Source organism: Onychostoma macrolepis, chromosome 12 (assembly GCF_012432095.1).
Source record: "Onychostoma macrolepis isolate SWU-2019 chromosome 12, ASM1243209v1, whole genome shotgun sequence".
Taxonomy (NCBI): domain Eukaryota; kingdom Metazoa; phylum Chordata; class Actinopteri; order Cypriniformes; family Cyprinidae; genus Onychostoma; species Onychostoma macrolepis.
The window spans coordinates 28,121,905-28,147,279 of record NC_081166.1 but is presented as its reverse complement, the minus strand read 5'-3'; the positions used below and the strand labels follow the sequence as shown (position 1 = coordinate 28,147,279).

General features: G+C 35.2%; 3 protein-coding genes across 3 annotated transcripts; 2 read left to right on the top strand and 1 right to left on the bottom strand.

Moving 5' to 3' along the window:
• Window positions 1-3,124: 3,124 nt before the first annotated feature.
• On the top strand, window positions 3,125-19,445 carry LOC131551553 (glucagon-like peptide 2 receptor). The gene is made up of 14 exons (XM_058794565.1): window positions 3,125-4,079; window positions 6,514-6,610; window positions 6,768-6,872; window positions 7,467-7,588; window positions 7,666-7,772; window positions 8,203-8,359; window positions 8,509-8,668; window positions 8,786-8,846; window positions 9,224-9,290; window positions 13,135-13,223; window positions 13,313-13,451; window positions 13,726-13,767; window positions 15,987-16,323; window positions 19,380-19,445. The coding sequence occupies exons 1-13, from the start codon at window positions 4,005-4,007 to the stop codon at window positions 16,320-16,322; spliced, it is 1,557 nt and encodes a 518-aa protein (XP_058650548.1). The 5' UTR covers window positions 3,125-4,004; the 3' UTR covers window position 16,323; window positions 19,380-19,445.
• Window positions 16,562-21,568, bottom strand: rcvrnb (recoverin b). Its single transcript, XM_058794566.1, has 4 exons — window positions 21,305-21,568; window positions 19,320-19,757; window positions 18,850-18,961; window positions 16,562-18,735 (listed from the first exon to the last, which is right to left on the bottom strand). Exons 2-4 carry the CDS (start codon window positions 19,698-19,700, stop codon window positions 18,617-18,619), a joined length of 612 nt encoding a protein of 203 aa, XP_058650549.1. The 5' UTR covers window positions 19,701-19,757; window positions 21,305-21,568; the 3' UTR covers window positions 16,562-18,616.
• pts (6-pyruvoyltetrahydropterin synthase) lies at window positions 21,019-23,354 on the top strand. The gene is made up of 6 exons (XM_058794567.1): window positions 21,019-21,262; window positions 21,761-21,840; window positions 21,990-22,012; window positions 22,126-22,182; window positions 22,426-22,496; window positions 22,584-23,354. The coding sequence occupies exons 1-6, from the start codon at window positions 21,198-21,200 to the stop codon at window positions 22,705-22,707; spliced, it is 420 nt and encodes a 139-aa protein (XP_058650550.1). The 5' UTR covers window positions 21,019-21,197; the 3' UTR covers window positions 22,708-23,354.
• Window positions 23,355-25,375: the final 2,021 nt, after the last annotated feature.

Sequence of the window (25,375 nt, the reverse complement as noted above, 5' to 3'; positions counted from 1 at the left end):
CCTCATTAAGCTAATGGCTGTGGTGTGAAATGTTCATATAATGCAAAGTATACCTAAAAGTTTGATTTTATGTGATAAAATCAAACATGATAGTTGGGTGATTCATTAGTGATATTTAATTGTAGTCTTTCTGAACTTCAGATGTTACCATGTTGGTGTGGTTGTAGTCTCCCACGGAATGTTGGCTAAATGTCTGATGCATATGGCACACAAAAGTGGAAACACTTCAAGAGTTTTGAAGTCGTCGTCGAATTGGTTGAGTTATACAGCATTTTCGGGAGACGTGTGTGTCGCGTTCTTTAACGTTCCGCCTGGAAACAAAGATGCCCTGACGCCAAACCCCCTCACGAAAGAAGAAAGCCGTCGTGTTTACAACTGTGATGACAAACGCTTATCAGGATCAAATAAACACTGGATTTTCAAAAGTATTTGAAATATTTAAAGTTCGCGGCGTAGAATCTTTAAAATACGTCTGAGAGTTTTACACACTGGTCTGTTATTGTTGTGGCATTTCCACGCCCCGAAACGTGACTCTGAACGAAATGAACTGTGATTGGTTGTTTGACATGTCGGTCATGTTGGCCAATGAAAGCTACCATAGATTCCAGACCTTCAGCCGTCAGTCTGGCTATGGTCTGGCTATGCGAGACTAGTGTGGTTGTTAGCATGGTCGCGGCTCAGTGTTTGCATACAGCGTACTTACCTCACAGGTGCTAATGCACTCATTTATCACTGTGATGTGCTGGAGATGAGCATGCGGCGTGTGCCTGAAGTCAACACACGAGCACTATGTGCATAGTTGCCCTGGTCATGTCCTGATGGGAAATAAAATAGCCTGGAAAAAAAAAACAGGAAAAATTACTCTCAAGGTCATTTGGAATCCAACACAAGAGATTTATGAGTCCGAGTCGTGCTGTTATACGTACTTCCCCTCTCTCTACCAGCAACCCCTGCGTTTACATATAGTGCTAAGTGTAAGTAGAAGTATTGATGAAATAGTGATTTATTTTCCACTGAACTACTGTGCTTTTTGAAAACATGCACTACCACACAAAAACGTTGGAATAATATGGTAAAATATTATTACAATTCAAAAAAGCTGTTTTGTGAATATGCTGTAAAATGTAGTTTTCCTGTGTTCAGAGCTGAATATTCAGCATCATTACTCCAGTCAGTATCACATGATTCTTCCGAAATCATTCTAATATGCTGATTTGCTGCTCAAGAAACATTTGTGATTATTATCAATAATTATAAAATAGTTGTGCTGCTGAATATTTTTTTTTTTTTTTTAGGGAAACTGTGATACATTTACATTCAAAAATTTGGGATAAGGAGTTTTCCTAATGAAATAAACACTAATTCATCAAAGATTACATTGATCAAAAGTGCCAGTAAAGACATTTATAATTTTACAAAAGATTTCTATTACAGATAAATGCTGTTCTTTTGAATTTTCTGTTCATCAAAGAATCCTGAGAAATAAAATGTATCATGCATTCCACAAAATTATTCGGCAGCTCAACTGTTTTCAACATTGATAATAATCCGAAATGTTTCTTGAGCAGCAAATCAGCATATTAGAATGATTTCTGAAGGATCATGTGACACTAAAGACTGGAGTAATGATGCTGAAAATTCAGGTTTGAACACAGCAATAACATGGAAATTCACGTGGAAAACAGCTATTTTAAACTGTAAAAATATTTCACAATTTTTACTGTATTTTTATCAAATAAATACAGCCTCAGTTAGCAGAAGAGGCTTCTTTCAAAAAAAAAAAAACATATATATATATTCCAAGCATTTGACCAGCAGTGTATATCTTTCATCATATAGCTATTTTTGAAGCTCTTAATGTTAAACACGACTGTCAGTGATGTAAGAGTTATTCGAGGTTTCTGCGCATTTGTTTATCATATGTTCTGTTTTGTATATCTGTCGCTCATCTTGACCTTGCGAGAGAGATCATGAGAACTCAGTTCAGCTTCAGACGGTCAGACTGCACAAGTTCGTTGCCCATTTTGTTAACATCTATGGTACACGTAGCATCAAACGCAGGAAAGCTGACCAGACACATGCATGCAGCAGTCGTGATTCACTTTCATACAGATGGACACTTTGTCACAGGAATTAAGAATCAAACGATTTACTTCATGAGCAGGGAGTTTGTTCATTAAACTATTCGGTTTCAAAATGACAAATTCACAGGGATCATCATTTGAATATCTTAATAGAAGATGCTTAAGATGTTCCTCAAATACTCAGAAGTCTTCTCTACACTTGAGATGAGCTCTTACATGTAAGTATTTCGTCTTCATTTTATCTTTAATTCATTGTTCATTGGTTTCAATCGCATTAGTAACTCCTTTGCAAAGTGATAATAGTCTTTACTTAAGAGATTTAGATATTAAACTTAATAGCAGTGGAAGATGTTGGTATTTTAATATATGCATAATGTGCATGTCATTAAAGTGGAAAAAGCATATTCAAATGTGTAAGTTTGTCTGATGATGATGTGAATGTTGCATTAATGCATGCCAGTCAATTTACTTCCATTTTGTTAATGCATCGTAATTGACTTCGTGAATGAAGAACATTAAATTCCTATCCCTATTAGTAGACTTTGTTCAAAGTGGATAATTGTTATGGCAGGTAATTATCCTAACGAGTGAAGTGCTTACATACTGCTGCTTCTATGAGCTTGGGCTGCGGTACAATAAGAGCAGAGGCATCTGGTGTTATTTATTAGTTTTATTTGACAAATGGCTGGCACATAACAAGGTGAGTTTAGTTTGAAGACCAACCCAGAGGCTTTTAGATGATGGCTGGCTCATAACAATTTATGTTTGGTACAAATGTGGTATGGCTTGATGTCCTATTCCTGCATTTTATTAATATGATTAATACAAATCTAGTGTTGACTACAGATCATAAGCTCAAAAATTCAACCCTGCTGCCCAAGTTATTGTAAGAGAAAATGATCAAACTAATATTTTTCTTCTATTTATTGCAAATATAAATGTATCAGCAGCTCCAAGCCAACATTTGGTCCCAAAACATGCCCTTAATAAGTTAAAGTTTTGAAACCTTGTTACTGTGTCTGGCGTATTGTTGCAGTTGTTTTAATTGGTTTTTGTTTAATCGTATGTTAAAAATGTAATTGTTTAATTGTTATGCTAAAAAAGGTTTCAGATCTCCTACATTTTAGTAACAGGGTTAAAATTCAACCAAATAGGAAACAAAACAGCACCTCTTTTTACTGGTCTTTTATTTTATTTCTTTTTATTTATTATTATTATTATTATTATTATTTTGCTTGTTGAATAAAAATGCTTTGGATAAAAATAGTATATACATAGTAATAATAACAGAAATAATGTGCTAAATGAAAATTAGTTTTCAGGCCCTGTTTTGTGCCCTACGTGGAACGTGTTACTTGATAGTTGTTTTGGTTTCTATTTATTAATTTTTTTCAATTATAGTTATAAAACTTTTTGAAATCATTTTTGTTCTTGCATTTTATATTTTTCAGGCTGCATTAAAATGAAGCTGACTCGGTGACCAATATTTCTCTCTCTCCCATATTCCTACAGTTTTGATGATCTAATAATACATATGAAACTATTGCTGAAAATGCTCAGATGCTGTAACTGAATTGTTCTCTTTAAAACCTGTGTTTGCTTTGTGTTTCATAAGCCGTAACAGTGAAGTTGTCGTCCCTTGCCTTATCTTGATTGGCTGGGAAGGGCCAGAAGTGAAGCAGGACTGAGTGAAGCAGCGCAGACGCTCTCATTTGGAGATTAGGCAACAGAAGGACTGGAGTCTGTGAACTCTGAGGCTCCCGTTCTCATCCAGACCAGAACAGCCGCATCGGATGATCAACAGGAAATCCAGCGTGAGGACAGGAAACGCTATGAGTGAGAGGAGCTGCAGTGGCCTGAGGGACACGGCGTGACGTGCTGGAGCTCTGTTCATGGACAGGTGAATATTGAGCCGTGCTCATGCTGCTCGCGGGGAGAAGAGCGGCGCTCGGAGTTCAGCTCTGCATTCTTATTGTGCTTCTCTGCAGCGGTCAGGTGAGTCAATGACATTCACACTTACGCCTCTGCACATCACTGCCAAATGACTTCAGAAGGGTCTAGAAAAAGTTTCATTTGAGACTTTTTAGCTTTGAAAGCTGCAGTCAATACACTGTTTTACAAGAAAATACCACTTCAGTCTTTACTTACTTTACAGTATATTTTCTTTGTAATTATTTGTGAAATTTACTAGCAATTTCTGAGTGAAAATTGTTTCAAAGTAAATCCTACAAGTTTAAAAAAAAATAAAAATAAAAAAATAAATAAGAGGTTTCTTAAGTTCCTTTTTTTATTCTATTGAGATGATAGGATAAAAAAAGAATTCTGTAATTATGGCAGAACATTTTTTCAAAGAAAATTATTGGAAAATCATAAGATCTATAGATAATGTTACAAAAATACTATTCTATTTCTACTTCAAAATTTTATTCAGATTTATTTGTAATTATTTGAGAAATGTACTAGCATTTTCTGAGTGAAAATGGTTTCAAAGTAGAGCCTATACAAATGTTTTTTGGCCTAATAATTAGTTAAAAAGTAACTATAATTTATAATATATATTTATATATATTATAAATTATACAAACATTATCGAAATACATTTTACGAGAAAATGTTATTTCAGTTTTTCTACTTCAGTAGTACATGCTTAATTAAATGTTACTTGCCGTTTCTTTGTAATTATAAAAAATAAAAATAAAAATGCACTTTTTATGTAAAAGATTGTGCACCGAATTTGTATCATATATCAAATGCTATATCTTGGTATTATTATAAACAGATACCTAGGCATATCTCTGCCCATATGTTGTTGTTTAAGCTCTCATATAAATCCACATACCCTGAAAGTTTAGCAGACAGACATGAATCTCTGGAGATTAGCACAGAGTGAGTTCGGCAGTGTTGGAGAAACATTGCAAAATATGCTTCAGATATGATAATCTGAATGTGATTTGTGTAAAGGTCTCTTAAACATTTATGATGTGATTAAACATTTACGATGCAGCACAACTTATAAAAAGGTATAAAAGAGCCTGTAAAAGGTGGACAGTTTTGCAAGTTGATATTAAAACCTGTATGAAAATATAGCCTAGAGCTTTCTTAGTAACAGTTTAACTGAGAAAGTGGAATCTGATATATTTTTCACACTCTTATCAACTGCAAATTAGTAGTTTTGAAATGTACAAATTATTGTAAACTGTCATTAAAACTGATGCCACATTTCATTTTAAGCTTTTAAATTTAATTTTCTTTCTTTCTTTTTTAAATATAAAATTATTGAAATGATTAAACCAATGCACAAAAACTCTAAAATACAAAAGTGTCTGTGTGCATGTTGGTCACTTTCACAATTGTGTCAAATGTCAGCATATACAGTTTTGTGCAATCTTTGTGAGCGCAGTAGAATTACAGTACATTGGAGAAGGTTATAACCCTCCCTTGTCTGTGCAGACATGATATTTCTAGGATTTGTTAACATTTAGGTGAAAGTTCTGAGTAAATCTTATATATCAAATTAAACAGATTATGCCGAATCAGATGCATCAGTTCGGTGAATATGCAGTAACAGGATTGCAATCATATTATAAAACAGAAGTGAGATGTTGATTTTCAACCTCAAAATAGGGGTTTGTCCAGTAAATCCTTCTATTTGTACATATACTGTCAGATCAGGAGGATGATGATCATTTATAATGTGCTAATTTTTATGCGCTTAAAGTGCTGTGGTAGTAATACAGTTCCTCATATAAATGTTACAATGGTTCTTGTAAAACATACTGGTTTTTCTATTAAAAAATAGTGGCTTAAATACATTTATTAGTATTGCTCATTTAGATTACTCACTTTAAATATTAGATGTACACTATTCATATTAATAAGTTGTGTTAATATAGTAAAATCTTTAGCAGTGTTTTATTACCTCTAGTCCTAACTAATATAGCATAACATTAAACCCAGTATTCAGAGTGTCTGAAAATGAGTAACAAGAACGCATCCAAGCAACTGATATTCAAGAGCTGGCATTGTAAATGAGGAAGAATGTAAATATTTATCTGTTCATTGTAGCAGAAATGAAAATGTGTTTAATATCAGCTCCAATGGCAAGCACACAGCACTCTGTGGTGTTATTATTCGAGTCCTAATAAAACAAGATTCAAACTATAAACTTCATAAAATGTAAAATTGGTGATTAAAAGCTTTATAAAGTTATTTCTAAAAGAGAGAAAGATATGTTTAAGAGAACAACACAGACTTTTCCTCTGAGAACATTTATAAATACTGCCATCTTGTGTTTGAAAAGGTGCCATTAATCGTACATCTACATCAACCCAATGAAACCATAAGATCTCATTATGACTCATTGTGCAATACTCACACTAAATCCACACCTTAACAGCAAGTAAATGTCATGTATTATGTTTTTGTAAAGGTCATGGGCTCCATACTGGATGATCTGATCTATAAACGTGGTGAATATCAAGAGAACTGCACACGATCCCTGAAAGCCACTTTCCCTACTGAAACTGGTGAGTGAAATCAGTTGAAATGTGTGTGTGTGTGTGTGTGTGTGTGTGTATACACACAAACACACACACACACACACACACACACACACACACACACACACACACACACATACATACATACAGATTATACTTATCTCTTGTACAAATCACCCTATAGGAATTTTCTGCAATGGAACATTTGATGGTTTTGCCTGTTGGCCACATTCATCTCCTGGGATCGTATCTGTACTCTGCCCTCATTATTTACCGTGGATCAAAGAAGGTCACTTATTCTATTTTAGTTTAACACTTTTGTATTAGTATATTTAAAAAGTTACTGAGTTATATCATTGCATTGTGTAGCGTTACTTTCTGAACTAAATATAAAATATTATTAATTCATTTATTATTAAATATATTCAAATATGTATACTAAGGTTTTTTTCATGTTTTAAAAGTATCTTCTGCTCACCAAGGCTGCATTTATTTTATACAGAAAAACAACAATATTGTGAATTATTATTAAAATAAAAAAATACCTGTTTTTGTATTGTAAAATAGATCTGTGATGGCATAGCTGAAGCACCAAGTCAGCATATTAGAATGATTTCTGAAGGATCATGAGACACTGAAGACTGGAGTAATGCTGAAAATTCAGCTTTGATCACAGGAATAATCTACATTTTACAATTTATTAACGTAGAAAATAGTTATTTTAAATTGTAATAATAGTTTACTGTACCAAATAAATGCAGTCTTGGTGAACAGAACAGACTTCATTCAAAAACATAAAAAAATCCTAATGATTCCAAATGTTTGACTGATAATGTATCATTAGACACTTTAAACATAAGAAATTTATGGTGGACATTTTCAGGTGATACTGGAAACTTGTACAGGGAATGCACGGTCAACGGGACCTGGAAAACTGAGGAGAATTCCAGTATTGTATGGAGAAATCAGTCAGAGTGTGAAAACCATAATTTTTTCAAGTCCGAGGTGAATATTGCTACCATTCATTACAAGTATGATTTACATCACGGAATGATTTTTACAATAGTATCCTGCATACACAGGAAGAAGAACTGTTTCGGCAGTCTGTGCTGAGAGTCTTGTCCGTTGTAGGATACTCGCTGTCATTAGCCTCTCTTTGCTTGGCTGTAATGATCATGAGTCTTCTGAGGTGAGCGGAGTTCTGCAGGGCTCGGTGTTTGGTCCCCTTATGTTTCTTGGTATAACTTTAAGATAGCTTGCAATAAGGGTTTCCTTCACTATTTCTCATAACACTTTAATCATAATCTGACTGGTTAATGCTGGATTCTGTGCCATTGTCATACAGATGACAACAAACCATTGAATAATTTGGAATGTAGACATTCTATCCTGTTCACTATGTTGACATTTAGCCAATGTTCTCTGTCACTGTACTTACATAATTAGATTTATTTTTGTACTTACATTTCCAAGCTTTGTTTTCATTAATCAAATAGATTCCATTCTGTCCTGTCCGGTCATTTATTCTGTTCCAGCCCAGAGCTGGCTCCAGATATCTGATATCCTAATTTTATTTGTCCCTGACCATGAAATAAATGATTTTTACCTGTTGTTTTCAGGAAGCTTCACTGTACGAGGAACTACATCCACATGAATCTCTTTGTATCATTCATATTTAGAGCAATAGCAGTAATTATCAAGGAGGTTATATTACAAGTTAGGTATAGCAACCTGCCCAGGGATGAGATCAGTTGGAACAGCTACACAAAATCTACGGTACAGAAACTTTTGTTTACGTGTCTGTTTTTTAATTTTGTGGAATTATTTCAAGGAATTACATCTGAGCAAGTCTACAAAACTTACTGAATGTTTTTTCAAAAAACAAAAAAAAGACAAATGCAGTAATATAAATGTCAACCTTCCAGATTTCATTCGTCTGCAAGGCCTCAAAGGTGTCGCTGCAATATTTTGTTGGGTGCAATTTCTTCTGGCTGTTAGTGGAAGCGATATTCCTGCACACGCTGCTGTTTACTGCAGTTCTGACCAGGAAAAGACTTATTAAGAAATATATGATTATAGGATGGGGTGAGGCTTGTTTTTACTACATAAAAATACTCTTTACTTTTTATTTTCTTTAAAAATATGTCATACGTTTAAATATGACTTATTCATTCTCTGACTTTATCCAATGAACTCATTCAGGAACCCCATTACTGTTTGTGATTCCCTGGACTGTTGCCAGAACGTTGTATGAAAATAAAAGGTATGTGGTGAGGAGGTATTTTATGGTGGAATAAATGTTCTTGGTAATGATATGCACTGAAAAAACGGTGTAGGATTAACTTTAAAACTATTTGCAGTCAGAAATTAATATTAAATCTCACAAATAATTACTTAGAAACACTTTGAATTAAACTGTTGAAAGACTGAAATTGTATTTTCTTGTTAAATGTACTCCAGTAATTTTCAAAAAAGTTATCATGTATATAAAACTAAACATAAGTGTTTGTATTATATAATGACATTATATTTCTTAATAAACAATTGTAACTATTATTAAAATAAATTTGGTAACACTTAAAACATTTATATATTATTTATGCATTATATAAATAATAATATGTTTCCTTTTTTCTAAAGCTGTTGGTTAAATAACATCAGATGGATCTGGTGGATAATTAGAGGCCCAATAACATTATCAGTGATTGTGAGTATAATGCCTTATGAATTTCATTTAAAATGGCTTGTTTTTCTTTTGTAGTTGTTTTCTTTTGATGCCATATTTAATATGAAGACTGTGGAAGGAGAAAAGCAGGGTTAGTTGGTTTACATCTGTTCTGCTGTCATGCTTTAATGCTGATTTCACTGTAGTTGAGGCCGTTCCTCGTGTGTCACGTCTCATGCTGGTCACAAGCTCATGGATCAACGGATCAAACCAGTCGTTGTGCATCACCGCTGATTACAAGCTGTACAAGCAATGTTCAAAATGTGTTTGAACCCTTTATTATTCAGAGGCAGATCATCAGTTAATAAATGTACATGTAAAATCATAAATCATTTTGTAATATATTTCATTATATACAGTCATGGCCAAAAATATCGGCACCCTTAGTAAATATGATCAAAGAAGGCTGTGAAATTAATCTGCATTGTTAATCCTTTTGATCTTTTATTTTTTACAAAAATCTAACCTTTCATTGGATAATAAGAATTTAAAATGGGGGGAAATATCATTATGAAATAAATGTTTTTCTCAAATACACGTTGGCCACAATTAACGGCACCCTTTTATTCAATACTTTTTGAAACCTCCATTTGCCAGTTTAACAGCTCTAAATGTTCTCCTGTAATGCCTGATGAGGTTAGAGACACCTGACAAGAGATCAGAGACCATTCCTTCATCCAGAATCACTCCAGACCCTTTAGATTCACAGCTCCATGTTGCTGCTTCTTCTCTTCAGTTCACTCATGTTCTACAGGGTTCAGGTCAGAGGACTGGAATGGCCAGCAGAAGCTTGGTTTTGTGCTCAGTGACCCATTTTTGTGTTGTTTTTGAGGTTTGTGTTTGGATTATTATACGGTTGGAAGATCCAAACATGGCCCATTATAAGATTTCTAACAGAGTCAGTCACTTATTGATTTTTTTATCTGTTGGTATTTGATAGAATCCATGATGCCATGTGTCTAAACAAGATGTCCAGGACCTCCAGCAGAAATATAGGCCCACAACATCAAAAATACAGCGGTATATTTCATTGTACACATGGGGTACTTTTTATCCCTGTGTTCACCAAACCCATCTTGAGTGTTTGCTGCTAAAAAGCTCATTTTTTAGTTTCATCTGACCATAGAAGCCAGTCCCATTTGAAGTTCCAGTCGTGTCTGATAACTGAATATTTTGGAGTTTGTTTTTGGGTGAGCAAGGAGAATTCTTCTTGAAACCCTCCCAAACAACATGTGCTGATGTAGGTGCTGTTTGACCTTTTTTTTTTAAGGTTTTCTGACCCCGAGACTCAACTATTTTCTGCAATTCTCCAGCTGTGGTCCTTGGAGAGTCTTTAGCCACTCAAACTCTCCTTCTCACCGTGCATAAGGATGATATAGACAGGACGATAGTCCTCTTCCAGGCAGTTTCCTAATATTTTATGTTGATTGGAAATTCTTAATTATTGCCCTGATGGTGGAAATGGATAATTTCATGTTCATAATCACCCTGGAGTGCTCAAAATTGTGAATATGAATGGGAATATACTTTTTTACTCATAAGAATTTCTAGGGGTGCCAATAATTGTGTCCAACGTGTATTTGAAAAAAAACATTTATTTCATAATGATATTTCCCCCCATTTTAATTTCTTATTATCCAATGAAAGGTTAGATTTTTGTGAATTTTTTTAAATAAAAGATCAAAAGGATTAACAATGCAGATTAATTTTCACAGCCTTCTTTGGTCATATTTACCAAGGGTGCCGATATTTTTGGCCATTACTGTAAATCATATAAATATATAAAAGAGTGTATGTATGTGTGTATATATATGTGTATATATATATATATATATATATATATATACACAGGTGCATCTCAATAAATTAGAATGTCGTGGAAAAGTTCATTTATTTCAGTAATTCAACTCAAATTGTGAAACTCGTGTATTAAATAAATTCAGTGCACACAGAGTAATTTAAGTCTTTGGTTCTTTTAATTGTGAAGATTTTGGCTCACATTCAACAAAAACCCACAAATTCACTATCTCAACAAATTAGAATATGGTGACATGCCAATCAGCTAATCAACTCAAAACACCTGCAAAAGTTTCCTGAGCCTTCAAAATGGTCTCTCAGTTTGGTTCACTAGGCTACACAATCATGGGGAAGACTGCTGATCTGACAGTTGTCCAGAAGACAATCATTGACACCCTTCACAAGGAGGGTAAGCCACAAACATTCATTGCCAAAGAAGCTGGCTGTTCACAGAGTGCTGTATCCAAGCATGTTAACAGAAAGTTGAGTGGAAGGAAAAAGTGTGGAAGAAAAAGATGCACAACCAACCGAGAGAACCGCAGCCTTACGAGGATTGTCAAGGAAAATCGATTCAAGAATTTGGGTGAACTTCACAAGGAATGGACTGAGGCTGGGGTCAAGGCATCAAGAGCCACCACACACAGACGTGTCAAGGAATTTGGCTACAGTTGTTGTATTCCTCTTGTTAAGCCACTCCTGAACCACAGACAACGTCAGAGGCGTCTTACCTGGGCTAAGGAGAAGAAGAACTAGACTGTTGCCCAGTGGTCCAAAGTCCTCTTTTCAGATGAGAGCAAGTTTTGTATTTCATTTGGAAACCAAGGTCCTAGAGTCTGGAGGAAGGGTGGAGAAGCTCATAGCCCAAGTTGCTTGAAGTCCAGTGTTAAGTTTCCACAGTCTGTGATGATTTGGGGTGCAATGTCATCTGCTGGTGTTGGTCCATTGTGTTTTTTGAAAACCAACGTCACTACACCCATTTACCAAGAAATTTTCTTCCTTCTTCCTTGCTTCCTTCTGCTGAGCAGCTTTTTAAAGATGCTGATTTCATTTTTCCAGCAGGATTTGGCACCTGCCCACACTGCCAAAAGCACCAAAAGTTGGTTAAATGACCATGGTGTTGGTGTGCTTGACTGGCCAGCAAACTCACCAGACCTGAACCCCATAGAGAATCTACAGGGTACTGTCAAGAGGAAATGAGAAACAAGAGACCAAAAATGCAGATGAGCTGAAGGCCACTGTCAAAGAAACCTGGGCTTCCATACCACCTCAGCAGTGCCACAAACTGATCACCTCCATGCCACGCCGAATTGAGGCAGTAATTAAAGCAAAAGGAGCCCCTACCAAGTATTGAGTACATATACAGTAAATTAGCATACTTTCCAGAAGGCCAACAATTCACTAAAAATGTTTTTTTTTATTGGTCTTATGAAGTATTCTAATTTGTTGGGTTATTGTTAAATGTGAGCCAAAATCATCACAATTAAAAGAACCAAAGACTTAAACTACTTCAGTCTGTGTGCATTAAATTTATTTAATACACAAGTTTCACAATCTGAGTTGAATTACTGAAATAAATGAACTTTTCCACAACATTCTAATTTATTGAGATGCACCTGTATATATAATATAATATACCGTAATATAATATAATGCAGTATAGAGTATTAAGTAATAAAAACTAAATAATTGCTTAATAAACATATGTAAAATCAGATAATTTTGCATCAAAATTAAATCAGTTTGGATGAAATATAGGGTATTAAAAATAATAAAATCAAAACTTCATTTACACCCAATCATGCTCAAAAAAAAAATTTCGGTGGATCGTCAGTTAATAAACATACATGTGAAATCAAATACAACTTTTGTAATTAATTTCAGTGAAATGAAATCAATTTTAATGAAACATATAGTAATAACAAAAATAATCTATACTTAATTACCACTCAGTCCTGCTCAAAAAAAGATACTTATAAGGAAATATGAATCAAACAAACTGTTGATGTAATCATACTCATTTATCTTTCAGGTCATTTTTTGCATTTTTCTTAAAATCATCAGACTTTTGCTCTCCAAATTAAAAGCTGACCAGGTGAAGTTCACTGACTACAGAGACAGGTTAGTCACTGGTTTATCTGAAATACATTTGTCCATATAAAACTGATGGTGACAAGACTTGTTTCATTTGATTTACATCCGTTTCTCAGTCTAGCCAGAGCAACACTTGTGTTGATTCCTCTGCTCGGGGTCCATGAGATCGTCTTTACCTTTATTATAGACGAATCAGTTGAGGGAAGCAGCCGCTACGCTCGAGACTTCATCCATCTGACCCTGAGCTCTTTCCAGGTGACAAAACTGCTTGTTTTTCCTTGGTGACTAGAATACTCAGAAAAAAATGGTTCATTCAGAAATTGCTTGTAAATTTCACCAGTGATTACTAAGAAAAGGCAAGTAATTCAAGTAATGCACTGAATTATGTGTAAAATTTTGAAAAAATGAAATAGTGTTTTTTTTATAACTGTACTGTAAACTTTACTTTATGTACAACTTTGAAAAATCATTTTTTCAATTGTATTTTGCCTCACCCAAACATTTAACAGTTAACTTTATTGTTCAACAGGGTCTTTTAGTTGCAGTGCTGTACTGCTTTGCAAACGGAGAGGTATGTTTGTTGAAGATATTTGAACTTTAACCTTCACATTCCTTTTCTGTTATTTTATAATTTATTTCATCAGCAACTTCTCATTAATGAGTGAATGTGAAAAAAAATCTAAAATTTAAATGTTTCTATGTTAGTGCCATGTTGTTAATGCATTTACCCCTTTTTATTATTTAAAAAATTTGAATTTTTGGGGAATTTATAACTACACATGAACCACACCAAACAAAAAAAACAACATGATGCAAAATATCTGTATATTTTTTTCCTTACTGAGAATGATGAAATTAGATTTTTTTTCTTCTGAATATGCCATTGTATGAAATGAAGAACATATAATCTGAGATTTATCAGTATTAACGCCATTGAAATGAATGAAATTGAATTCCTTTGAATTTATAACTCATGATTGCTCAAAAACAATCCAAATGTATGAAACCAACATGGTTATTTTTTACAAATCAACATTAAAACAAATATTACTCTGAAACTTTGTCAAATGAAATAAACTTGCATAAACTTTAACTTTCAGATGAAAAAATTGATTAATTGTTTATGCTGCAATGGTTCATCAATAGATGTACATCAGGGATAGTTCTGGAGAGTTTAGCTCCAACCCTAATCAAACACACCTGAACCAGCTAATCAAGGTCTTCAAGATCACTAGAAAGCTACAGGCAGGTGTGTTTGATTAGGGTTGGAGCTAAACTCTGCAGGACAGTGGCCCTCCAGGGGCCTGTACCATGAAGCCGGTTTAGCTGGCTAGCCTGGTAAGTTTCAGTTTAGTTTGCGCCAACTCTGGGTTTTAGGTCCCATGAAAGTGGCTTGGCTTTTAGCAGTGTTCATCGCCATAGTAACTTACGCTCCACAGCTAACCTGCTCCTAACCTGCTAACCTGCAGGTTATGTTCTGGTTTAGAGATCTCAAACCGAAATTTGACCAATCGGCATCAAACAAAGTGACACGTCTTTGATGCAATAAAGCCTCTCCTCCAGTTTCTGACATATTTTTAAATTCCAGTATCTGATTTTTAGAGATTATTATTTTTTATAATTATTTTATATTATTTATATAATTATTATACCCTTAATCCATTACACAAGCCAGCTTAGTTTAATAGTAATTATGAAGCTTTTATTTAAAATCAATGTAAACATATAGATAATATGCAATATAAATAAGTTTTAGAATCAATAGCTTTAAACATGACTACATATGAGCTTAGTTTTTTAAGTGTTTTTATACCTATAAATATTATCAACTCTATAAACTAACTTTAAGTCAAGTCAAGTCACCTTTATTTATATAGCGCTTTTACAATACAGATTGTGTCAAAGCACTTAACAGTATCAAATTAGAGGATAGAGTGTCAGTAATGTATAATGATAAGATTAAACACTCAATTTTAAATTTTCAGTTAAAGGCATTTCATTATTGAATTCAGAGATGTCATTTTCTAGCTCAGTTTAGTTTAAATAGTATCTGTGCAATCAAATCAGCGATAATCGCTAGAAATTAAGTGTCCCCAACTGAGCAAGCCAGAGGCGACAGCGGCAAGAACTTTACAACTTTTACTTGCACTTATATGGTAAGATAAGTTGTCCTCTTTCATGGATAGATCGTTTCATGATCGTGCTGTGTAAATGTTTAAATTCTTCAAATTGTTCAATCTTTTAATCTTCGCACTGACTCTCACAAGAAGTGGATCATAGTTTTAAGGCATGTGATTGGCTGTTCATTACTGATGTCACACTTTCATGTGCACATGCTCCATTAACTCAGGATCAAGCCTGAGTTGACAGAAAGTTGATGATCAGCTTCATGGTACCAACAAAGCCGGATTGGACTGGTTTGGTTTTGTCAACTCAAAACTAATCCTGTAACCCTGAGTTTGTTCAGCCACCATCATGGGACGGGCCCCAGGACCGAAGTTACCCATCCCTGATGTACATATTCATGTTTATCAACAAAATTCAGTCCCAAAAGTGAGAGGCATGGGGAAAAGGCAAAATATATTTTACAAAGGTTTTTGACACTAATATACTTTCGTAGATCATTTGACAAAAATTATATACTCAGGTCATAATGTCTTTTAAAAAAATAATTGTAAAAATCTGAAAAAAAAATAAAGCATGTGTATTTTGATGGTTTTAAAGCATTTGCAAAGTTTCGTGTGAGAACATCTTTTACCATAGACCTAACTTTGCAAACATGTCCTCCAGGTCCAGGCTGAGCTGAAGAAGAGGTGGCAGCTGTTCATTTCCTCCAATCACTTGGAGGTGCACAACTGCTTTGCAGACATTCACCCCAAACACCTGTGGAAGTGCTCACAAAAGAGACCCGGACAAACCACAGAACAGAGCGAATCCAATGAGGAGGGAAGTCACGCCCCCACACAGGGACATCCGCTGCAGGTGGCCGTCCAATCAGCAGAGGACGTGCTGTGTGGGCGGAGCTCCGGCCTGGAGTTTTACATGAGGAAGAGCCTCTCCAGCAGCGACGGGGAAATGACTTTAGGAGAGACGATGGAAGAGATCATAGAGGAGAGTGAGTCTTAAAGTCTGTCATCAGCCCCTGTTTCAGAATCATTTTTCTATAAATATGTAATTAAGGATGTGTATGTGTATATATATGTATGTATGTATATATATGTATGTATGTGTATATATATATATATATATACATATATATATATATATATATATATATATATATATATATATAAAATATACAGTATCTCACAAAAGTGAGTACACCCCTCACATTTCATATATCTTCTCAAGGGACAATACTACACAAGTGGTGTGATGGTGGTGGTAGCGGTGTGTTTGGGGTCGTTATTATGTTGGAAAACTGCCGTTCGGCCCAGTTTCTGAAGGGAGGGCATCATCTTCTGCTTCAGATTGGCTCAGTACATGTTGGAATCCATGTTTCCCTCAATGACCCGCAGCTCAGTACCAGCAGCACTCATGCAGCCCCAGACCATGAAGCTACCGCCACCATACTTGAATGTAGGCAAGACACAATTTTCTTGGTACTCCTCACCGGGCGTCACCACACATGCTGGACACCATCTGAGCCAAACAAGTTTATCTTAGACTCATCAGACCACAGGACATGGTTCCAGTAATTCATGCTCTTGGCCAAGTTGTCTTCAGCAAACTGTTTGCAGGCTTTTTTGTGAGCCAGCATCAGAAGAGGCTTCCTTCTGGGACGACGGCCACGCAAACCGACTTGTTGCAGTGTGCGGAGTATGGTCTGAGCACTTACAAGCTGACCTTCCACTTCTGCAACCTCTAAAGCAATGCTGGCAGCACTCATGCATCTGTTTTTTGAAGACAGCTTCTGCACCTGACCCACAGCACAAGGACTCAACTTCTTCGATCGACCCTTGCGAGGCCTGTTCTGAATGAAACCCGTCTTGGAAAACCTCTGTATGACCCTGGCCACTGTACTGTAACTCAGTTTCAGGGTGTTACCGAACTTCTTATAGCCTCGGCCATCTTTGTGGAGAGCAACTATTCTAATTCTCAAATCCTCAGAGAGTTATTTGCTACGAGGTGTCATGTTGAACATCCAGTGGTCAGTATGAGAGAATTGTACTCAAAGCACCAAATTTTACCTGCTCTAAAACAAGATACACAAATTTGTATGGTCCTGTCAAGCAGACAAAAACATGAACATGATAAATAGGACATTTGGCTTTGCATGGTTAAACGACGTATAGCTGTTTTCATGTAGGGTGTCCTCGCTTTTGTTGCCAGCTTTTTTGACAATAATGGCTGTATGTTGAGTTATTTTCGGAGGACAGTAAATCTGTACTGCTATACAAGTTGCACATTAACTACTCTAAAATATATCCAAGTTTCATTTCTATAGAATTTTCCCTTGAAAAGATATACTAAAATGATTGCCGAAATGTGAGGGGTGTACTCACTTTTGTGAGATACTGTGTATATATATATATCAGTATATACCACTGTAAATGGCTTCCATGATGTTTTTGATACCTGATTTTTGTATGTGTATATAATGCAAGGTGTTTGGATGGAGCTCCACAATCTAAGCTTTGAAATTCTCAACAAATTTCTTTTGTTGTTTATTTGAAATTGCTGTGGTCAAATGTGGGGTCAAATTTAAATGCAAATTAATATATGCATTTAGCTTTGTATTTTTTTTTTTTCATGCATTTTTTGTCAAAATGCACCAGTTTAAAAAATATATTTTTTTTTACATTGCAAAGGCAGTGCAATTAAATTAACAAAACAAACAATTAACAACAAATTTCTCCCTCATTGTATGTTTATTTGGTCAAACGGCCTCTTGGAAAATCCCATATCTGGAAAAACCCTTAGTGTCATAATTTTTATGCATGTATACTAGTAATAATAGAATGCTACTCAATGTAAATCATAAGTAGTACTAGTAGAATACTAAAATGAAACCGTTTGCATGACTGTTACATATAGCGTTTTATTCATGAGCAAATGAGTGTAAAGCAAAGTTGTGGATTATTTACATAATTCACATGTGGTTTCACAGCGCATGATTGGTGATGATTGTGAATATGACCACATATTTGACCCTTTCTTGCCCATGGGCTGCTTGTATCTGTGTATTTCACTGTAACTCAGTGTCTAGATATCCAGCTTTTCCATTTTTAACCGTCCATTTCATTTCATGTTTTCTACTGCAGCATTATTACATGTATACTTCATGGCACATATTGTATTGAAATGTCATTCCACACTTAACAGCAGAAATCAAAAGTATTACAGTACCCATGAAACAAAAGAATCAAATCGCACTAAAAGGCAAACCAGCAGCAATTAAAAAAAACCCAAAAAACACATTATTGCTTCTTCTCTTTGAGCCTCTCTTGGACCTTTTGTGGTTCGTCAAACTGAATCAGACGGAGGATGTTCTTATTGTCCATAACTCCTTGAATGAACTCACCCTCTGTTATTTTACCTGATGATGATGCAGAGAAAATGCATTCTTCAAAACTCAATAAAGCTTATTCTGTTAAAGGGGATGTATCTTTGTCACACATTTATAATGCAACATGTACTAAAACTCGCTTACCGTTTTCTTTTTTCCCAAAGAAGTCCCAAATTTTATCTGTTCGTTTTTCAGGAGTATTCTCATCATCCGGAAGGTTTTTCTGGTCTTCTTTGGAGATCATGTTAAATATCGACTGCAAAGAAGAGCAAAGAGACTGTACATATTCTGATGAGAGTACATTACAATAAGTGTTGGGCAGTAACTGATTACATGTAATCTGGATTACTCCCATCATTTTCCTTAATTTCTAAAACATTCTACCACTTATTTACATTTGGAAAGCCTTCCAGTTTTAGGAAACTACATACACAGGCTAATTTTCAATCTAAAAGTAGGCCTAGTCAGAATACATCACCTAATGTGTAATCCAATGGATTACATTACAAACTACAATTTCCGTCATGTAATCTGTAATCAGTAATGGACTACAATTTTAAGCAATCCACCCAGCGATGGTTACAATGTCTACATCAGTCTGTGCTAGTTTTCACCTTCACTATTTCATGAATCTCATTTTTGGTGATGGTGCCGTTCCTGTCTACATCGTACAGAGCGAAGGCCCACTCCAGCTTCTCGACGGTCTTCCCTGAGGATGTCAGATGCAGAGCCACGATGTACTCTTTAAAGTCCAGCGTCCCGTCGCTGTTGGCGTCGAAACTCCTGAAGACGTGCTGAGCGTAAGCTTTGGGATCGGCGTCGGGGAAGAAGCTGGCATAGATGCTCTCAAACTGCTCCCGGCTGATGCGGCCCGTCGGACACTCATTCAGGAACTTCTGGTACCAGGCGTAAAGCTGCTCCTCGCTGTACTTGGTGTTCATCTTCAGCTCCTCCAGAAGCTCTTTGGAAAGCGCTCCACTTTTAGCATTGCCCATTTTGTGAACTGTGACTGAGTGTCCAGGATAATGGCACTGTCTGCTATTTAAACTCAACTGAGGATTAAAGAGAACAAAGTGATTATAGCTGAAGCGTCTTTTGATTTGATAGTTGGCAGACAAGGAGTTAGTCTTGAAAGACTATGAGCTTATGTAACAGCAGGAGACCTCCTGATCTTATTTGATGCATTCGGATTAAACCACAATATGGCAGCATCCTGTTACAAAACCAGTTTATTGGGGTGATGTTTGCCTACAAACAGTGTTAATTAAGGTCCCTTTTGCAGCGAGTGCATGCAAATTACTGTAGGATTAAAATCATTCTACAGTACAGTTTATGAACCAACACTTTTACTATTTTTGGTTTGTGGGAGTGTTCAAGAACAATTAGTCACTAATTTATATGTTAATAAATGTTATTTATAATATATAATTTAAATGTTATGATAGGCTATGTAACAATATATAATATTCAACACAATATAATATCAACACACACAAAAATAAAAACACGAATAATATTTGGATTGCACAGAGACAGCTAATTTTTATATACAGTTTTATACATAATAAAATAACAGAAAGTCTTCCATGTATGTCTTTCAAACACATTAGAATTTACAAATTCACCAACTTTTTTTGTCATCCGATCCTCTAATATAATGATCCTCACCTAATATATTTTTATTTGAAATACCCCTGAGATTTTAAAATAAATATTTTAATAATGAAGCATCACATTTGAATGTTCTCGGACACTGGTTATGGTCAAATGGCAGTTAAACAAATACAATATATATATATTTTTTTTCAGTAAGTGTTATATTTTGATTCATTTTAAAATTATTTGTTCTAATTTAACATTTATATGATTTCATTAAATATTAGCTTTTCATTAAACTCATAAACCCTCTGCAGTTCCTTCACAAACCCAGTTTGGAAAACCTTGATGTCATTTTCAATGCACTTCATGTTGTTAATATTATTAATGAATATATAATTACACACATTTACTGTTTGCCTTCATGTAGGCTATATTTATCAGCAACCATTTTGCAATGAGATTATTTATGCTTTTTGCACAGCGGTAACTTTTTTATATTAATAAAAATGAATGTTTTATAATAATAATGCATACATTAAATGTATTTATATTTATAATTGAGATGTTATAATATTTCATTTTAATTTAATATTAAATGATATTATTTTATACTGTAAAATGCAGAAAAACGTGCATAATATGACATTAGTCACAGAAATTTAGGAAGACACATGACGCTCATGAGCAGAATCATGCACGTGGAAAGTGCTGATGTAATAAGATAATCGATTAGCATGTCATGCAGATGGGGGCGGATTGATGAAGCCACGCCTCCAGTAAACTGAAATTGAACTGAAAATCATTAAATGTATACTATTATAGCGTGAAGAGCCAGTGCAGTGCAACTGTTTATAAAGCATCATAAACACACTCTCCTGTTCATCTTCAGCTTCATGTCTGAGCGCATCGGCTTCATCACGCGCGTGCAGAGCTTCAGCGCGTGCCATCGCTTACACAGGTAAATAAACCACGACTAACAAACCACGATTTGCCTTCTAACCTCCGCTAACGCGCTTTGTGGTCGATAGTGTGTCTGGTTTTATGTCGATATCGCAGTACAGCTCTGAATGCATCCCGTTGAACGCTGTGTTTGTCGTTGTAACTTTACACTTCGCATCGTGAACCTTTCTCATTTCAACAAGCAAAATGTGAATCCAGGTTTGGGTAAATCTATGCACGTTATTCCAACAATCAGTCTGAATTCTGAATAATATTTGCAAACTGTTGCAGGAAGTCCGAAACATGCTCGTCAACACGAAGGAATTATGGGAAATGTAGTTTTTCACCAGCCTGACTAAACGTTAACAGCTGCTTATTTTAAGTCATTGGCAAAAGTATTAATTTAAATAATAATAATAATTAGTAGTAGTAGGAACCGAGTAGTAGTAGTAGTGGTGTTGGTAGTATTCATTATTATTATTATTTATTTTTTAAATTACATTTTTATTTATTTTAGCAAATCATTAAGTGATGAGGAGAACAAAAGAATATATGGAAAATGCAACAATCCTAATGGCCATGGTCATAACTACACAGGTGAGTTATTATACATGTAGTGGCAATAAATTATGATCACATGCATTGTTAACCTTAGTAATGATTATGTCTCATAATCGTATATGTCTCATTATATATTTCATTCATGCACAGAAGTAAACAAGTTTTTGTTACTTATGTTTTTCTAGTTGAAGTGACGGTTCGTGGAAAGGTATGTAACAACCATGTTAGGTAAAAACAATGCACATTTTAATACTGAAGAATCTGGGTTATTGTAAAATTTTAATATTTGTACATGTATAAAATGGTTATTTGTTTTCATAGATTGACAGAAACACAGGAATGGTAATGAACCTTACTGATTTGAAGGAGTATATTGAGGTACGATCTGTACACTTAACAATAAATGTGTGTTTGTTTGTTTGTGTGTGTGTGTGTTTGTTTGTGTGTGTGTGTGTGTGTTTGTTTGTTTGTGTGTGTGTGTGTGTGTGTGTGTGTGTGTGTGTGTGTACAACTCATAAATATAAATCAATGCATGACATCCCAAAACTTTGTATGAAAGTGTAAGCACATGCACGAGGGCTAAATATGCAAACACTGTTAATAAGTTATGTTTGATTTTAGGAGGCCATCATGAAACCTCTTGACCATAAGAATCTGGATCTGGATGTGCCGTATTTTGCTGATGTTGTCAGGTATGACTCTCTGTCTCCCTTTCTGCCACATACCTGTCACAATACAGTCCTTTTAATGACATTTTCATGTTTATTTGTTTTATGCAGCACCACAGAAAACCTGTCAGTGTTTATTTGGAACAATATGGTAAAGCTTCTCCCACCCGACAGCCTGTATGAAATCAAAATATATGAAACGGACAAAAATATTGTGGTATACAGAGGTGAATAGTGTATGAGCTGCTTGTTCATGCGGCGACTCTCAGTACAGCAGCAAACAGCGATTGATTTCAAGAAAGTATATTAGGTGAAAGTGGCACCTGCTGCGTTTCACTACACTATGGGATTAATGTAAGTCAGTGGGAATTTGGCTCAGCTGTCCAGCATGTGAGATTGATCCTATTACACACAGAGATTACACACACGCACACACACACACACACACAAAATCTTTTTCCAAATTAATTAACAGCCTTCCCCTCAGTGCCCATTGTCTTTATGGACCCATATTCATTCTCAAAGTAAGCCTGTTTGAACAGAACAAAAATATATCTTAGAATATTTTAATAATATTTTTGTACTTAAATGTGTTTCAATGCATGTTAATTATGTATCCTTTGCTAATACTCTAATTTTTTTCAATGCATTTTCTAAAAAAAAGTTCATTTGTACTTCCAATAGATGGCGCTACAAGTGTGTCAGATTTCATTCCAACAAAGTTTGCCATCAAAAACATGTATATCAAGATATAAATCTCTGTGTAATCCAGGAAAAGATGCTATACATTTTTAAAGTTTGTTGTTCTAGATGTTTGACTGTGCTTCTGTTTTGAAGATTAAACACTACACCAGCAGCCGGACTGATTCATGTCTGTGCAGTTTATATTTGGGGGAAATGCTTGGCAGAGAATGCAACAAAAGGGCTTCAAATAAAAAAATGTTGCATGATATATTAACCTCACTGACGTAAGGATTATCAGTGAGAAAGAGTAAATCTAACTGATTTACATGCACTTTTCAAAAATCATAAGACACGGATGGCAGCGAAGAAAACTGATTCAATCTTTAATACCGAAGTCCTACTGTAAGCTTAATATTATGCTTGTCCTGGCATGCATTTAATTTTGGGAGGTGATTTGTCCAGGAGGAATTCGTGCTGGTTGTGTGACTGGATATATCACTAAAGACCCCGGCATGCATGCATGTGTGTTTACACGGCTACGGCACCTGGCCAGGATCACCATTAACGTGAAGTAAAGTTTGACATAGAAATGGTTTATATCACTTGCCAGAGCAAGACATTGCATTTAAAGAAATAGTTCAGCTAAAATAAAAATGTGCTCACCCTCAGGCCATCCAAGATGTAGATGAGTTTGTTTCTTCATCTGCGTGTTTGTAAGAGACAAGTCTGTCATCAAGACCTTTTTAACTTCAAACCGTTGCTTCTGGTTAGAATACGAGTCCATAATTCATAATGCTTCTCCAGTGAAAAAGTCCACATCATAACAATTGTTTAGAGCTGTTTCGGCATATAAACTGTGTTTGATCTGTGCAGATTTCTCTCCTGATTCAGACTTGTATTTTAGTTAAAAACATCTTAATGATGCATTTGTTTCTTACAAATGTGCAGCTTTTGGCTTCACAAGATAAGTTAATTGATGGACTGGAGTGGTGCGGATTATTTATTGTGATGTTTTTATCAGCTGTTTGGACTCTTATTCTGACGGCACCCATTCACTGCAGAGCATCCGTTGGTGAGCAAGCGATGCAATGTTAAATTTTTTCAAATCTGATGAAGAAACAAACTCATCGACATCTTGGATTGCCTGAAGTTGAGGACATTTCAGCAAATGTTAGTTTTTGAGTGAACTATTCCTTTAACTGCAAAAGTTAATCACGAATGGAGTCTGACTAATAGGAACAAGGAAGGAGTAAAATGAATACAATTAAACTGTCATTCCTGATGTGCTTAACCAAAATAGCTTGTAAATGTCTCTCTAGGCAGACCTGTATTGATAAATCAGTCATTACATTTCATCTCGTGACATTTAAGATGGAAAAAGGCATCAATTAAAGCATCCCAAATTCCTGAAGATAACAAAGCATGTCGGCGCTTTAAATAGTGGGAGGAGTTCAGGTGAAAGGACCGCTGTATGTTCAAGAGCTCAGCACACTGGCACTCATACAAAGAGAAATGTGGGTTAACGTTTAATATGAATATAGTGACCAAACAAAAGCAGCATTCAGAGTGAGATGGCATGAATCCAGACAGCAATCTGATGAGCTGCTCTGTCTAATGGCTTCACGCTGAATTCTGCCTGTTGTTTTGGTATTTTGATTGATGTCGGAGTCACTGAAATAAAGGGCTTTAGCTCGACCGGTAGCTCTTGTTTGAACACATGCTGTGAAGGACGATACTGCTCTCAAATCATAAATCTCTGGTGATGTACTATAGAGTAAACACTCAGAAGAGAGCACAACTTAAAAATGTGCTGTAATACATCACACTAATCTTACCTCAGCGCTCACACTGAACTCTTGACCTGCTTCAGTGTCATAAATATTTATTATATATCCACACTCTACATATATATGGAGGAAATATTTCTCAGGGTAGGTCTGTTTCTGAAAGTCATCTATTTCTGCATGACCACATAGAGTCTCAGCTACAAGAAAACCACCCAGGAAAAGTACACAGTTAACTTATACTAAAAACAACACATGACAGCATGCCCTAAAAGGAATCTGCCAACAAAATGTAAAAATTTAAAACACAAAAGATTCAATGAAACAGCAAAAATGGAAACAATTTTTTTGACTAATAATAACAATCATTTAGGGATTGCATAAAATAACAATATATACAATGTATGTGACTACACTGTAAAAAAAAAAAAAAAA